General features: G+C 42.9%; 1 protein-coding gene and 1 long non-coding RNA gene across 6 annotated transcripts in view; one reads left to right on the top strand and one right to left on the bottom strand.

The window, feature by feature from the left end:
• The window catches only part of atp11b (ATPase phospholipid transporting 11B (putative)), a 206,010-nt gene that overhangs the window by 106,717 nt on the left and 82,187 nt on the right, over positions 1–17,106 (top strand). For all 5 annotated transcript variants that reach the window (XR_005634390.1, XR_005634388.1, XM_039759285.1 and 2 more), the window contains exons 12-13: positions 16,199–16,396; positions 16,618–16,776. Coding sequence is in view for 3 of the 5 variants with exons in the window: in XM_039759285.1 (XP_039615219.1) it covers positions 16,199–16,396; positions 16,618–16,776 (357 nt within the window). In the remaining 2 variants the exon portion in view is untranslated. The remainder of the gene's footprint in view (positions 1–16,198; positions 16,397–16,617; positions 16,777–17,106) is intronic.
• LOC120532869 overlaps positions 1–17,106 on the bottom strand; it is a 55,210-nt gene that overhangs the window by 22,848 nt on the left and 15,256 nt on the right. The window lies entirely within an intron of this gene.

Raw genomic sequence — 17,106 nt, 5'->3', positions numbered from 1 at the left:
TATTTGCATTGGTAGGAACCTTTTTTATAAGGAGACTGGTGAAAATGGCAGTGAATTTAATTGCTGCCCTTTAACTTATTTAAAAACAAGATTCCTTTTAGTTTCAGCTAAAATTGCCAACCAGGAGAATTTGTTAGAATCTGAATATACAGCCCCTCCTTGAATCGTCACCTTATCATGGTGGAGGGGTTTGCGTGTCCCAATGATCCTAGGAGTTATGTTGTCCGGGACTTTATGCCCCTGGTAGGGCCACCCAAGGCAAACTGGTCCTAGGTGAGGGTTGAGACAAAGAGCAGTTCAACAAACCTCCGATGAAGAATAAAAACCATGGATGACGTTTTCCCTTGCCGGGATACGAGTCACCAGGGCCCCCCTCTGGAGCCAGGCCTGGAGGTGGGGCTCGATGGCGAGCGCCTGGTGGCCGGGCATGCACCCATGGGGCTCGGCTGGGCACAGCCCGAAGAGGTAACGTGGGTCCTCCTCCCCATGGGCTCACCACCTATGGGAGGGGCCAAGGAGGTTGGGTGCAGTGTGAGTTGGGTGGTGGCCGAAGGCAGGGACCTTGGCGGTCTGATCCTCGGCTACAGAAACTGGCTCTTGGGACGTGGAATGTCACCTCTCTGAAGGGGAAGGAGCCTGAGCTAGTGCGCGAGGTTGAGAGGTTCCGGCTAGATATAGTCGGACTCACCTCGACGCACAGCTTGGACTCTGGAACCAATCTCCTTGAGAGGGGCTGGACTCTCTACCACTCTGGAGTTGCCCCTGGTGAGAGGGCCGAGCAGGTGTGGGCATACTTCTTGCCCCTGACTCGGAGCCTGTGCATTGGGGTTTACCCCGGTGGACGAGAGGGTGGCCTCCCTCCGCCTTCGGGTGGGGGAAGGGTCCTGACTGTTGTTTGTGCGTATGCCAACAGCAGTTTGGAGTATCCACCCTTTTTGGAGTCTCTGGAGGGGTTGCTAGAGGGCATACCTTCTGGGATTCCCTCGTTTTGCTGGGAGACTTCAATGCTCACATGGGCAATGACAGTGAGACCTGGAAGGGCGTGATTGGGAGGAATGGCCCCGATCTGAACCCGAGGTGTGGTTTGTTATTGGACTTCTGTGCTCGCACGGATTGTCCATAACGAACACCATGTTCAAGCATAAGGGTGTTCATATGTGCACTTGGCACCAGGACACCCTAGGCCTCAGGTCGATGATTGACTTTGTGGTCGTGTCGTCGGACTTACGGCCATATGTCTTGGACACTCGGGTGAAGAGAGGGGCGGAGCTGTCAACTGATCACCACCTGGTGGTAAGTTGGCTTCGACGGTGGGGGAAGATGCTGGTCAGACCTGGTAGGCCCAAACGTGTTTTGAGGGTCTGCTGGGAACGGCTGGCAGAGTTCCCTGTCAGAAGTAGCTTCAACTCCCACCTCCGGCAGAACTTCAACCACGTCCCGAGGGAGGTGGGGGACATTGAGTCTGAATGGGCCATGTTCTGTGCCTCTATTGTTGAGGCGACTGACCGGAGCTGTGGCCGCAAGGTGGTCGGTGCCTGTCGGGCGGCAATCCCCAACCCGTTGGTGGACACCGGTGAGGGATGCCGTCAAGCTGAAAAAGGAGTCCTATAAGACTTTTTGTCCTGTGGGTCTCTGGAGGCAGCTGATAGGTACCGCAGGCCAAGCGGAATGCGGCTTCAGTTGTTGCTGAGGGAAAAACTCGGGCGTGGGAGGAGTTTGGAGAGGCCATGGAGAATGACTTTCGGACGGCTTTGAGGAGATTCTGGTCCGGCGTCTCAGTATGGGGAAGCAGTGCAGTGTCAACACCGTATATGGTGGGGATGGTGCGCTGCTGACCTCACTGACGTTGTGGGTCTGTGGGGGAAGTATTTCGTATACCTCCTCAATCCCACTAACATGCCTTCCAATGTGGATGCAGAGCCTAGGGACTCTGAGGTGGGCTCTCCCATCTCTGGGACTGAAGTCACCGAGGTGGTCAAAACACTCCTTGGTGGCAGGGCCCCGGGGTGGATGAGATAAGCCCGAGTTCCTTAAGGCTCTGGATGTTGTAGGACTGTCTTGGTTGACATGTCTCTGCAACATCGCATGGACATCGGGAACAGTGCCTCTGGATTGGCAGACCGGGGTGGTGGTCCCCTCTTTAAAAGGGGACCGGAGGGTGTGTTCCAACTATAGAGGGATCACACTCTCAGCCTCCCTGGAAAAGTCTATTCAGGGGTTCTGGAGAGGAGGGTCCGTCGGATAGTGAACCTCGGATTCAGGAGGAACAGTGTGGTTTTCGGCCCTGGTCGCGAACAGTGGGCCAGCTCTTCACCCTTAGCAGAGTCCTGGAGGGTGCATGGCAGTTTGACCAACCAGTCTACATGTGTTTTGTGGACTTGGGAAAGGCGTTTGACCGTGTCCCTCGGGGAATCCTGTAGGGGGTGCTCCGGGAGTATGGTGTACCGGACCCTCTGATAAGGGCTGTTCGGTCCCTGTACAACCGGTGTCAGAGCCTTGTCCGCATTGCCAGCAGTAAGTCGATCCCATTTCCAGTGAGAGTTGGACTCCGCCAGGGCTGCCCTTTGTCACCGATTCTGTTCATAACTTTTATGGACAGAATTTCTAGGCGCAGCCACGGTGTTGAAGGGGTCCGGTTTGGTGGACTCAGGATTGGGTCACTGCTTTTGCAGATGATGTTGTCCTGTTTGCTTCATCAGGCCGTGATCATCAGCTCTCTCTGGATCGGTTCGCAGCTGAGTGTGAAGTGGCTGGGATGAGAATCCGCAGGGTGTCTGAGCTTTCCCTTAAAGATAGGGCGAGAAGCTCAGTCATCCGGGAGGGGCTCAGAGTAGAGCCGCTGCTCCTCCGCATCGAGAGTAGTCAGATGAGGAGTCTCGGGCATCTGATCAGGATGCCTCCTGGACCGCCTCACTGGTGAGGTGTTCTGGGCACGTCCAACCGGGAGGAGGCCCCGGGGAAGACCCAGGACACGCTGGAGGGACTATGTCTCCCGGCTGGCCTGGGAACGCTTTGGGATTCTCCTGCTAGAAGTGGCCGGGGAGAGGGAAGTCTGGGCCTCTCTGCTTAAGCTTCTACCCCCGCGACCCAACCTCGGATAAGCGGAAGAGGATGGATGGATGGATGGATGAATATACAGTGGGTACAGAAAGTATTCAGACCCCCTTCAATTTTTCACTCTTTGTTATATTGCAGCCATTTGCTAAAATCATTTAAATTAATTTTTTCCCTCATTAATGTACACACAGCACCCCATATTGACAGACAGACAAACAAAAGAAATTTTGAAATTGTTGCAGATTTATTAAAAAAGAAAAACTGAAATATCACATGGTCCTAAGTATTCAGACCCTTTGCTCAGTATTTAGTAGAAGCACCCTTTTGAGCTAATACAGCCATGAGTCTTCTTGGTAAAGATGCAACAAGTTTTTCACACCTGGATTTGGGGATCCCCTGCCATTCCTCCTTGCAGATCCTCTCCAGTTCTGTCAGGTTGGATGGTAAACGTTGGTGGACAGCCATTTTAGGTCTCTCCAGAGATCCTCAATTGGGTTTAAGTCAGGGCTCTGGCTGGGCCATTCAAGAACAGTCACAGAGTTGTGTTGAAGCCACTCCTTCGTTATTTTAGCTGTGTGCTTAGGGTCATTGTCTTGTTGGAAGGTAAACCTTCGGCCCAGTCTGAGGTCCTTAGTACTCTGGAAAAGGTTTTTGTCCAGGTTATCCCTGTACTTGGCCGCATTCATCTTTCCCTTGATTGCAACCTGTCGTCCTGTCCCTGCAGCTGAAAAACACCCCCACAGCATGATGCTGCCACCGCCATGCTTCACTGTGGGGACTGTATTGCACAAGTGATGAGCAGTGCCTGGTTGTCTCCACACACACCGCTTAGAATTAAGGCCAAAAAGTTCTATCTTGGTGTCATCAGACCAGAGAATCTTATTTCTCACCATCTCAGAGTCCTTCAGGTGTCTTTTAGCAAACTCCATGTGGGCTGTCATGCGTCTTGCTCTGAGGTGAGGCATCTGACAGGCCACTCTGCCATAAAGCCCTGACTGGTGGAGGGCTGCAGTGATGGTTGACTTTCTACAACTTTCTCCCATCTCCTGACTGCATCTCTGGAGCTCAGCCAAAGTGATCTTTGGGTTCTTCTTTACCTCTCTCACCAAGGCTCTTCTCCCCCGGTAGCTCAGTTTGGCCGGACGGCCAGCTCTAGGAAGGTTTCTGGTTGTCCCAAACGTCTTCCATTTAAGGATTATGGAGGCCACTGTGCTCTTGGGAACCTTAAGTGCAGCAAAAATTTGTTTGTAACCTTGGCCAGATCCGTGCCTTGCCACAATTCTGTCTCTGAGCTCTTCAGGCAGTTCCTTTGACCTCATGATTCTCATTTGCTCTGACATACATTGTGAGCTGTAAGGTCTTATATAGACAGGTGTGTGGCTTTCCTAATCAAGTCCAATCAGTATAATCAAACACAGCTGGACTCAAATGAAGGTGATCCCAAGGATGATCAGAAGAAATGGAAAGCACCAGAGTTAAATATGTCACGGCAAAGGGTCTGAATACTAAGGACCATGTGATATTTCAGTTTTTCTTTTTTTAATAAATCTGCAACAATTTCAAAAATTCTTTTTTTTTGTCTGTCAATATGAGGTGCTGTGTGTACATTAATGAGGGGAAAAAAATAATTGAAATGATTTTAGTAAATGGCTGCAATATAACAAAAGAGTGAAAGATTGAAGGGGTTCTGAATACTTTCCATACCCACTGTACAAGATTTCCCACTGTTGACCTCCTTTCCAAACACTATAAAGTTTGTTGACCACAAAGTCAAAGGAAGAACTCAAATCATGTCATTTTTATGAGCATGAAGATAAAGTTAATGAGATGTTTACCTATTAAACGCATAAGAATTAAGTATCAGAGAAGCCAATAATGCAAGTTAAATCAAAGTTATGGAAGATAGAAAGAAAGTGACATATTTCACTCTGACTCAAATAGGAATGTCATAATACCAGAATTTTTGTAATAGTGAAATTTTACAATTCTTAATACCCATTTGTTAACACAAGCAAAAGTAGAAATGTCATTCAATTGCTTTTTTTTTTTTAAACCTCAGCAAAAACAGAAATCCCATTTATCGGCTTTTTTTAAAGGTTACCTCTGTTTTTCAAATGAGTCATATTGTGCGTTTTCCTGTAATCTATACTAATAAAAGGCAAAGCCCTCACTCACTCACTCATCACTAATTCTCCAACTTCCCGTGTGGGTGGAAGGCTGAAATTTGGCAGGTTCATTCCTTACAGCTTCCTTACAAAAGTTGGGCAGGTTTTATATCGAAATTCTACGTAATGGTCATAACTGGAAGCTGTTTTTCCATTTACTGTAATGGAGATGAGCTTGAACGCCATGGGGGCGGAGTTTCGTGTGACATCATCACGCCTCCCACGTAATCACGCAGTACATAGAAAACCAGGAAGACCTCCAAAAAGCGCTGAAGAAAACATGCATTATATAATTGAGAAGGCAGCGAAACAATAAGAAGCGGCGAAAGTGACATATACACCCATATTCATGAGTTCTGCTACTTCGGAAACAAAGCACGATGTAAACCTACACTTTAAATTAAGTTCATAGACAGGCTGCGCTGGCGTTTGTAATTTAGTGCCTGCCCATATAAGGCCGTCCGTCAGCGGCAATCCAATAGCAAACTCCCACTAAATATTCACGGGTGAAGGACTGTGCTTATGCAGAGGAAGATGAGATGGTCAGGGTGGTGTTTGGTACAAACTCAGCGAAACTGCGAGAGAAAGTTTTAAGTGCCAGGACTAAGGTAACATTAAATACAGCCATGGACATAGCACGAGATGGCACCAGCACAGCTGGGAACCTTCGATGCATGTACACCGAGCTGCTCACGGAACTGACGCGTGCACAGATAAAAGCAACAGTTCCAAAGAGCTGAACAAAACCAATTACACAATTGAAAAGGCAGCAAAAATATGAAGTGTCTGATACATACAAGCATATTCATAAATCCAGCTACTGCGAAACAAAGCACACGGTGGAAAAAGTCAATGTCCCGCTAAAGGAAGACAGTGTAAAAAACCCGTGCATGCAGTGTGTCAGGTCTCAGATAAAGAAGAAGACGAGCTGTTTATTGATGCAGTAAGAAACGAATCGATGAATGAAACCTGTCATCTTTACAACGATTGACAAACACGGAATGTAACTTGAACACAACACATCCTACAAATACGAACCTGATTGAAAGAAATAATGATAATCAAATCCTTGATGACAGCAACACTCAGTAACACTCACAAAACAAATACTGTATATTGACAGTCATGTTACGCTATTTTTAAAATGTTCCCTTTTCTTTTCTAGCTTTTTAACACACTACTCCGCTGCGATATGCGGGTATATATTATATGTATATATATATCCCGATCTACATACTCGAATAATGGATACTTTATTCGCCATCAATGATTGTTTTGGTAAAGCCATACTCAGTGTATTCATTAGATGAACGGTAAAAAAGTAAGAGTGAGGGGAGGTTGACTTATTGAGGCATGCAGGCTGTAGTGCGTCAACTCTATCTGAATTGCGCGATCACATTTAAAAAATATATCTTTTCAAGTTCTATTTAGTCCATATGTGTCAAACTCAAGGGCCAGGGCCACATCCGCCCGGCGTAATTATATCCGCCCGCGAGATCATTTTATATACTGTATTATTGTTATTAATGGCCCGGTATATGAAGCGCTGGTAACACAATAAACTACAGATCCCATAATGCAGCGCTTCAGCTGCCTTGCCAACACTTACCGCGTTAATCAAGTCTAGCTTATGATGCTGCAAGTTATTGCGGCTAGCTCACACGATGCTGAAGAGAAAAGTTGATTCTGAAAATAGAGCCTTTAAAAACCGATGGGAGGCTGAGTATATGTTTACTGAACCCGTGTGTCTCATTTGTGGAGCTAATGTGGCTGTAATTACAGAATTTAATCTAAGACGGCACTATGAGACAAAACATCAGGGTAACCTGAATGCAATGCAGAAGAATTAAATAAGAATCTGACACTTCAGCTGACGTTTTTACCCGTGCACAATCACAAAGTGATTTCAAGTGAAGCTGCTTTTATGGGAGACACAAATGCACCAGTGCAATTTGCCCCACTTTCCCTGTTGCCAAGTAATGTTAAACCAAGTCGTCACTACGGTGTTCCCAAATACACATTTTGCTGATAAACTGAGCACACTGAGTTTGCACGGCGCTTTGGTGACTTTGAAGAACAAAAAAGTCTACTTGCGGCTCGAACCTTGTGCATGTTTGGTAGCACATATCTGTGTGAGAAGCTCTTCTCAGTGATAAAGACTAACAAAACAGCACACAGGAGTCGCCTCACTGATGAGCACCTGCAATCCATCCTGAGAATCTCCACAACACAGAACCTCACACCAAACATAAACAAACCTGTTGCCAAAAAAAGATGCCAGGCGTCCAGCTCTAAAATGACATATGAGCAAAGACAACTGAATGATTTGATTTGTTATTGCTGAAAGGAACACATTTTATTTATATTTCCAGGTTTTGTTATGCAGCATGTTCATATTTGAATTTGTATAATTTTGACAGGATATATTTTTATGGAGAGCAAAATCTTTTGGGATATTTAAAATCTAAGTTTATTTTTTATGTAAAATTACATAAGAGTAAAGAAATTTGAATGTTTGTTCTTTTAACGTTTACTTTATTTCTAACTTGTATAATTTAGACAGGATATATTTTATGGAGAGCAAAATATTATAAGTTGTTTAAGGTTTGAGTCGATTTATTCACGAATAATATTCCTGTCTGTTTTTACCATTCCTACCAAAGATATTTCTGTCGACTAAATAAAAATTCCTTCTATTTAAAATTTAAATAGAACTTGAACAAATACGATAGTTCATAATATCTACGCAGACTTGCACGTAAGAGCGGGAGTTATCCGTTTTAACAAGCGCTATTGCACTGATAATGAAATAGCTGTGTGTGTATATATGTAGATATGTATGTATATGTATACAGTAATCCCTCGCTATATTGCGCTTTGACTTTCGCGGTTTCACTCTATCGCGGATTTTAAATGTAAGCACATCTAAACATATATCACAGATTTTTCACTGGTTCGCCGCTTTCAAGGACAATGGGTCTTTTAATTTAGGTTACATGCTTCCTCAGTTTGATTGCCCAGTTGATTTCATACAAGGGACGCTATTGGCGGATGGCTTAGAAGCTACCCAATCAGAGCATGTATTTCATATTAACTAAAACTCCTCAATGCTATAAGATATGCTTCCCGCGCTGTGCTTGTTTGCTTCTCTCTATCTTTCTCGCTCTCTCTGCCTGACGGAGGGGGTGTGAGCAGAGGGGCTGTTTGCACAGAGGACACGGACGCTCCTCTACAAAATGCCGCTTTATCGTGGTGCTTCTGTATACTTAAAAGCATGTATTGATTTTTTGATTGTTTGCTTTTCTTTGCGAGCGCTCTCTCTGACATTCTCTGCTCCTGACGCTCCTTTATGGCGGCGCTCCTTTGAAGATAAGATATGTTTGCTTTCTTTTAATTGTGAGAAAGAACTGTCATCTCTGTCTTGTCATGGAGCACAGTTTAAACGTTTGACTAAAGGGTGTTATTTCATGTCTAGAGGACTCTAATAATGTTAACAGGGTGGGAGAGTTTATAAGGGCTTAAAATATATAAAAATAACCACACAAACATATGGTTTCTACTTGGGATTTTCACCTATCGCGGGGGGGTCTGGAACGCAACCCCCGCGATCGAGGAGGGATTACTGTATATATGTTTATATATGTGTGTGTATGTATATATATATATATGTATGTATATATATATGTATGTATATATATATGTATGTATATATATATGTATATATATGTATATATATATATATATGTATATATGTATATATATGTATGTGTGTGTATGTATGTGTGTATGCATATGTATGTGTATATATGTAGATATATATGTATGTATATATGTGTATATGTATAGATATGTATATATATATATGTTTATGTGTGTGTGTGTAAATATATATATATGACAGCAACACTCATCACTCACAACAGTGACAAAACAATTACATTGACAATCATGTTACGTTATTTTCAAAATGTTTCCTTTTCTTTTTCATTGCTTCTTTAACACACTACTTCTCCGCTGCGAAGCGTGGGTATTTTGCTAGTCTATAATAATAAAAGGAAAAGCCCTCACTGACACACTGTGACACTCACTGACTCATCACTAATTCTCCAACTTCCCTTGTAGGTAGAAAGCTGAAATTTGGCAGGCTTATTCCTTACAGCATACTTACAAAAATTAAGCAGGTTTCATTTCGAAAATCTACACGTAACGGTCAACAACGTCCGCCATGTTGAACTTTCTTATTTATTGCCCCATCTTCACGAAATTTGGTAGGCGGCTTCCCTGCGCTAGCCGAAACCGCTGTACTTACTTATTTCGATGGTATGACGCCACTGTCGGCTGCCATATTGAACTTTCCAACGTCACCAATTTTCAAACTTCCCGTATAGGTAGAAGGCTAACCCTATCTTCACGAAATTTGGTAGGTGGCTTCCCTGCACTAACCAAAACCGATGTACGTACTTATTTCGGTGGTATGATGCCACTGTCGGCTGCCATATTGAATTTTCCAAACGTCACTAATTCTCCAACTTCCCGTGTAGGTAGAAGGCTGAAATTTGGCAGGCCCATTCCTTACAGCTTACTTACAAAGGTTAAGCAGGTTTATTTTTAAAATTCTACGCGGACAGTCAACAACGTCCTCCATATTGAACTTTCTTATTCATGGCCCCATCTCACGAAATTTGGTAGGTGGCTTCTCTGCGCTAACCGAAACCAATGTACGTACTTATTTTGGTGGTATGACGCCACTGTCAGCCGCCATATTGAACTTTCCAACATCACTAATTCTCCAACTTCCCGTGTAGGTAGAAGGCTGAAATTTGGCAGGCTCATTCCTTACAGCTTACTTACAAAAGTTTAGCAGGTTTCATTTTGAAATTCTATGCGTAATGGTTATAACGGTCAACAACGTACGCCATGTTGAACTTTCTTATTTATGGCCCCATCTTCTTGAATTTTGGTAGGCGGCTTCCCTGAGCTAACCAAAACCAATGTACGTACTTATTTCGGTGGTATGATGCCACTGTTGGCCGCCATATTGAACTTTTCAACAGTCTTTTTTACTTATGGGCCCATCTTCAAGAAATTTGGTACACGGGTTCCCAACGCTAACTGAATCCTACTTACGTACATATATACGTCCATAGCCTGCAGCTCGGTCGCTGTGTGAGGCGGCGTTGGGTTCCCCATCCCAACGCCTCCCACATTGTTGGCTGACTGCCTATATAAGACCATCCGTCGCTCCGGTCTCTACATTCCCTTCCTTGCTTCGCCACGGGATTCACGTCTCCCTACTGATAACTACAGCCTTGTTTGTTTAATCCACGGCTTCTCTGCTGTTTTATTGTTTGTTTATTACAATTATAGTTATTGTGTAGGTATTTTACACTTAATTTACATTGCTCAGGTACCCATTTCCTTTATCATTCCAACCCCCATTACCATGTCTATCGAGATGATCATATTGCACGGCCATTTCGGGCTCACTCTTGATATCCAGAGGAACATTGTGACTTATATATTTAATGACTGAGACAGGTTCAAGGTGTGGACTGATGACGGTACAGGAGATAATTATACTACACAGGAGCACTAGAAGAATGAAATGCTTAAGCCCTTCACCTATGGTTCTGCATGTGAGTTGATGGCTGCTGCTGAATTGTTCGGTTGTTGCTTTCAAGTGTACCGAAATGGCCAAATATTTTACACCTTTCGACAACCGCCAATGCCTCCTAAACATCTTAGATTCACAGGTGATTATTTCAGTAGTGGACACTTTGATGTTTATGAATGTTTAAACTCTCAAAAGCTGGATGTGATTTTGTCGATGAAACCGGTTGTGTGCTTACAACACTTGACAGATGCCAAATGTCACTTCAGCACAACAAATCCTGCAAATACTGTCGTAATTGAAACAAACCATGAAACTCAAACCGATTATGACAGCAGCAATCCAAGCTGTGAGATGTGAAACAAGATTACTGTTCACATGGCCAACTGTACGTTGCATCCTTAAGAGTAAGCTCAGCGCACAGCTTGGTCATGTTACAACCTGAGGACCTAACTGACAACATGGTATACAAATAGATCCTTAACAAATAATTATTGGCATATTTTCCCTCAGTTTAAAAAGGTTTAATTTTCTTCTTAATAAAAATTTTAATGCAGTACTTCGCCGCTGCGAAGCGCAGGTATTTTGCTATAGAATATAAAATGTACTTTATAAATACTAACAGCAACAACAGCTTTTAAAATATTGGTATATTTATCAAGTAATTACCCAATTATCATTTAAGTGAAGTAGTTTGGGTGTTCACATATAGAAAAATGTAATGCAGGGCTTGAATTTTAATATTTTAGAGAGTTTGGACACGTGACTGTTGTTATTGTTTACATCCCCCCTCAAGCGAACGCGGAGATAGCGAGTGACATCATCCATTCCACAGTTGCTAAGGTACAAACGCAGCACCCTGAGGCATTTGTGCTAATCTCTGGTGAATTTAACCATGTAACTCTGGACAAAACATTACCTGCCTTCTCCCAGTATGTGGACTGTAACACACGGGGAAATAGGACTATTGACCTACTTTATGCAAACGTTAAAAAGACGCATGCAGCGCCTCCCCGCTGCCTGCGCTTGGGAAAGCAGATCATAACCTGATTCTGCTTCAGCCTCGCTACAAACCAAGAGTGAAGGCACTAACTACAACTGCACGATCATTCAGGAAGTGGTCCCCTGAGGCAGAGCAGGCTCTGAGAGACTGCTTTGGAACTACAGACTGGGATATCCTGCTGGGGTCACATAGTGAGAACATTGAAGAGGCTGTTGACTGCACAACTGATTACATCAACTTCTGTATGGACATTGTAGTTCCAGTAAGAACAGTACGCTGCTATGCTAACAACAAGCCATGGATTACAAGTGACATCAAGGGCCTTTTGAACCAGAAGAAAAGGGCTTTTAAAGGTGGTGATCAGCATGAGCTCAAGCGCGCAGAAGGAACTCCGAGTCCAGCTCAGGGCAGCAAAGAGCAGTACAGGAGAAAGCTGGAGCAGAAGTTGCAGAATAACAGCATGAAGGAAGTGGGATGGGATGAAGATTATCACTGGCTGCAGCTCGAAGCGGGGTGCCACCATCGAGACAGACATGGAGAGAGCAAACCAAATGAACAACTTCTTTAATAGGTTTGATCACCCTAACCCACTCTCACCTCGGAGTACTGCATCCTCCAACCATCCTTCTGCTGATACCAGCATAGGTGAGACATCCCCACCCACAATTACAGCAGCCCATGTGAGCAGAGAGCTGAGAAGACTTCATGCCAGCAAAGCAGCGGGTCCAGATGGTGTATCGCCATGACTGCTGAAGGCCTGTGCGTTGGAACTGGGGAGTCCTCTACAGCGCATCTTCAACCTGAGCCTGGAACAGGGAGAGTCCCAGGCTTTGGAAAACATCTTGTATCACCCCAGTCCCAAAGGTATCATGTCCTAGTGAGCTGAATGACTTCCGGCCTGTTGCTCTGACGTCACATCTGATGAAGACCATGGAGCGGCTGCTGCTTCACCACCTGAGGCCACAGGTCCGCCACGCCTTGACCCTCTGCAGTTCGCATACCAGGAGAAGGTGGGAGGGAGGATGCCATCATCTATATGCTACACCGATCCCTCTCCCACTTGGACAGAGGCAGTGGTGCTGTAAGAATTATGTTTTTGGACTTCTCTAGCGCCTTCAACACCATCCAACCTCTGCTCCTTAGAGACAAGCTGACTGAGATGGGAGTAGACTCACACCTGGTGGCATGGATGTGGACTATCTTACAGACAGACCTCAATATGTGCTCTTGGGAACTGCAGGTCTGACATTGTGGTCAGCAATACAGGAGCGCCGCAGGGGACTGTACTTTCTCCGGTCCTGTTCAGCCTATATACATCAGACTTCCAATATGACTCGGAGTCCTGCCAAGTGCAAAAGTTCGCTGATGACACTGCTATTGTGGGCTGCATCAGGAGTGGGCAGGAGGAGGAGTACAGGAAGCTAATCAAAGACTTTGTTAAATGGTGCGACTCAAACCACTTACACCTTAACACCAGCAAGACCAAGGAGCTGGTGGTGGATTTTAGGAGGCCCAGGCCCCTCATGGACCCTGTGATCATCAGAGGTGACTGTGTGCAGAGGGTGCAGACCTATAAATATCTGGGAGTGCAGCTGGATGACAAATTGGACTGGACTGCCAATACTGATGCTCTATGTAAGAAAGGTCAGAGCCGACTATACTTTCTTAGAAGGTTGGCGTCCTTCAACATCTGCAATAAGATGCTGCAGATGTTCTACCAGACGGTTGTGGCGAGTGCCCTCTTCTATGCGGTGGTGTGCTGGGGAGGCAGCATAAAGATGAAGGATGCCTCACGCCTGGACAAACTTGTTAAGAAGGCAGGCTCTATTGTAGGAGTAAAGTTGGACAGTTTAACATCTGTGGCAGAGCGACGGGCATTAAGCAAACTCCTGTCAATCATGAAGAATCCACTGCATCCACTGAACAGTGTCATCTCCAGGCAGAGGAGTAGCTTCAGTGACAGACTTTTGTCACTGTCTTGCTCCACTGACAGACTGAGGAGATCGTTCCTCCTCCACACTATGCAACTCTTCAGTTCCACCCGGGGGAGTAAATGCTAACATTACTCAAAGTTATTGTCTGCTTTTACATGCTTTTTTATTACTATTTAATTTAATAATGTTTTTTTTTTTGTATCCGTATACTGCTGCTGGATTATATGAATTTCCCCTTGGGATCGATCTATCGATCTATCTAGTAGTGCCACGTCATGCTGATTCCACCACCATCTTCTTGCACCACCGGATCAATACAATGCATAGATTTTACTTACTTTTTTCTTAAGTATTATTGTGCCTTTTGAAGTAATTCATGTATTTGCTTTCAATCATGAGTTTGACTTGGTGCTACGAATACTGTATAAAGCTAGTACAATTATGTTTCCTAAATTTTGGTATCAACTTCATACTAAACTATTGGTTCTTGCGACATCTCAAATGTTGTTACTCTGATGTAATCCAGCCACTGTGGCCCTGACCTAAATGTATGGGGTTTGGTAGCAAATGGATGGACTGTTAAGTATATTAGATATTTTACTATGTACTTAACATATTTTTCCGTGAATATGCAAGTTTAATAAAAATGCAGATTGGAACAAAATTAACAATTATCAGCTGTAACATATTGTAATTTTCTAAGGGCCTGAATACTTTTGCAATGCAGTCTGTATGTTTTTTAACTAAGGCTCATGTCTTAAATTAAAGACCTTTCAAGACTCTGTGCATCCTTATTGGATTAGACTCATTCATGTCACCTTGATCCTTACCATCTGATTCATCACTTCTATCAAGTCACAACCTTCTTGTGCTCCACCACATAGCCAAACGACCTCAACATTTTTCTCCTTACTACACCAATACTACTTTCACCCAGGCACTGTTCTTTCTCTTTCTTTATGAGTCTTTACTATTCTTCGTTTTCTTTCTTCATTTGCCATGTTTGGAGTAATGCTTGTAGTGAGAAGTCAAGCAACATGTCACCTTTTATTAGCTAACTAAAAAGATTACTATATGCAAGCTTTCGAGGCGAAGCTAGCATCTTGTAATGTTTTTAGTTAGCCAATTTAAGGTGTCAGTTTGCTTGACTTTTCACTAAATTCATAATGGCTAACACGGTACAATACCCAAGTAATGCCAGAAAATTGTATTTAAAAGTCAAAATTTTGGACAGCTTCCTAAACTGTGTACTGTATATGCATTATTATACTCCTGCTATTTCTAATGAGCCTCTATCCATCTTCACTAAATACAGTACTTCTCTCCTTGCTCCATAACATTCTGTTTCTGTGTTTACCTTTATTATACTGTACTAGCATATGTCACACCATCTACATAGTTGACAAACAGTTGCTTTTGCCTTCCTCACCACATCTTAACAACAGTACATCCTTTATGATCTCACCTCTAATATCTTGCTCACTGAAGACAAATTCTCTGAATGTTACTCGTTTTACATCTGTGCTTGTTTATCCATTTTAGTTCTGTTTTTTTTTTTGTTTGTTTTTTTTTTACCATTCATACTTCATTTGGTAGTTCCAAACATGTTTTATGCCTTTTCCATATCTACAAATTTCTACCATCATGTCTAGTTTTCCTATCTTGGTGATGAAGTCAAATTATGTTCCCCTAACTCAGGGGTCCTCAATCCCAGTCCTGGAGAGCCGCAGTGGCTGCAGCTTTTTGTTCTGACCTGGTTGCTTAATTAGAAAGCAATTCTTGCCAATAAAGCACTAACAAGCTATGAAATTAAATTAACTTTGCTATGTCAGGTCATTCTCATATCCTAGATTTTCTTTCCCTTTCTATCATGCAAATGATTTGAAGGCTAAAATGGATGAGTAATTCTCACTTTTTTCTCTTCATTTTTCTTCCAAGTATTTAATTAAACCCAATAGTGCAGATAAATACACACAGGTGTAAATGTAAATAAGCTAAATGGTGAAATGCTGCTCTCTCTTGTCATTTGCATGTTATTGATAATAAGGAGCAATTAAAATAGCTGTTTAAGACAAAATTAAGCAATAAGGGCTCAAAATCACTAAAGTGAAGCAGAAGTGTTATTTTAGCAATAAGTGCTTTTTATTAAGCAACTGGGTTGGAGCAAAAACTTGCAGCCACTGCGGCTCTCCAGGACCATGATTGAGGACTCCTGCCCTAACTCTTACTTTCTCTTCAGGTTTGTTTTTTCTTTTCTAACTATGCACGTCTGTATTTTTTCTCAGTCAGTGTTATTAACTAATTATTTTCATTTGCCAGCATTAGTGTTTTCCCCCAATTATTCCTATAGTTGGATTTACAGTTTAATGAAAAATTATTTCTTTGGTTTGTTTGACTAAGAACTATCATTGTTTGTCTTCTTTTTCAGATTTTAAAATTTATTTCAGATTTTCTTGCTTTCCTCGTTTTGTACAATTTTATTATCCCTATTTCACTCTATGTAACGGTTGAAATGCAAAAATTCCTTGGCTCATTTTTCATTGGATGGGATCTTGATTTATACCATGAGGAGTCTGATGAGAAGGCACAAGTAAATACCTCTGACCTTAATGAAGAACTGGGGCAGGTATGTTCTGGCTCTTCAGCAAATTCAGACATAACTATTTTTCTTCATTAACCTATTTTTCAGGCCTTGTAACACATCTGTTGTGGTATGAATTTCCTTTCATTATTTTAGTGTATTGTTGTAAATTGTTTTGTTTGAGAAATACACTTTTGCTTACCGTTTTTGCTTGATTTATTGTTTCAGGGAAAAGCAGTTAATGTTAATTGTTTCCCATATGTTAGGTTGAGTACGTGTTCACTGACAAAACAGGAACTTTAACGGAAAATGAAATGCAGTTTCGTGAATGTTCCATAAATGGTGTTAAGTACCAAGAGATCAATGGTAAACTTGTTCCTGAGGGAATGGCAGAAGATTTACCTGATGGAGTTGATTCTAATTTGGTAAATAACCTTAGTACTGCTTTCTGACAAATAAAAGATAAGTAATTGTTAAAAAATGTATGAAGTGCTAACAGGTGCTTTGTATTTGTTTTATTTTTAAATTTTTCATTTAAACTTTGTTATTGGTAAACTTTATTTACTACTGCTGTGTCACAGCTCCAGGAGCCTGGGCTTATTTTCCAAACAGGCCAAAATCTGTATGTAGTTTACACATTCTCCCAGGTTTTTTTTTTTTTTTTGTCTAAGTGTGCCATTTACTTATTTTAAATGTGTTTAGTGGTAATATATGTCTGTATATTCACCTGATAATTGACTGTATGAACCTTCCCA

This window comes from Polypterus senegalus, chromosome 1 (genome assembly GCF_016835505.1).
Source record: "Polypterus senegalus isolate Bchr_013 chromosome 1, ASM1683550v1, whole genome shotgun sequence".
Classification (NCBI taxonomy): Eukaryota; Metazoa; Chordata; class Cladistia; order Polypteriformes; family Polypteridae; genus Polypterus; species Polypterus senegalus.
The sequence above is the reverse complement of the archived record's forward strand: the minus strand, read 5'-3'. Positions and strand labels throughout refer to the sequence as shown.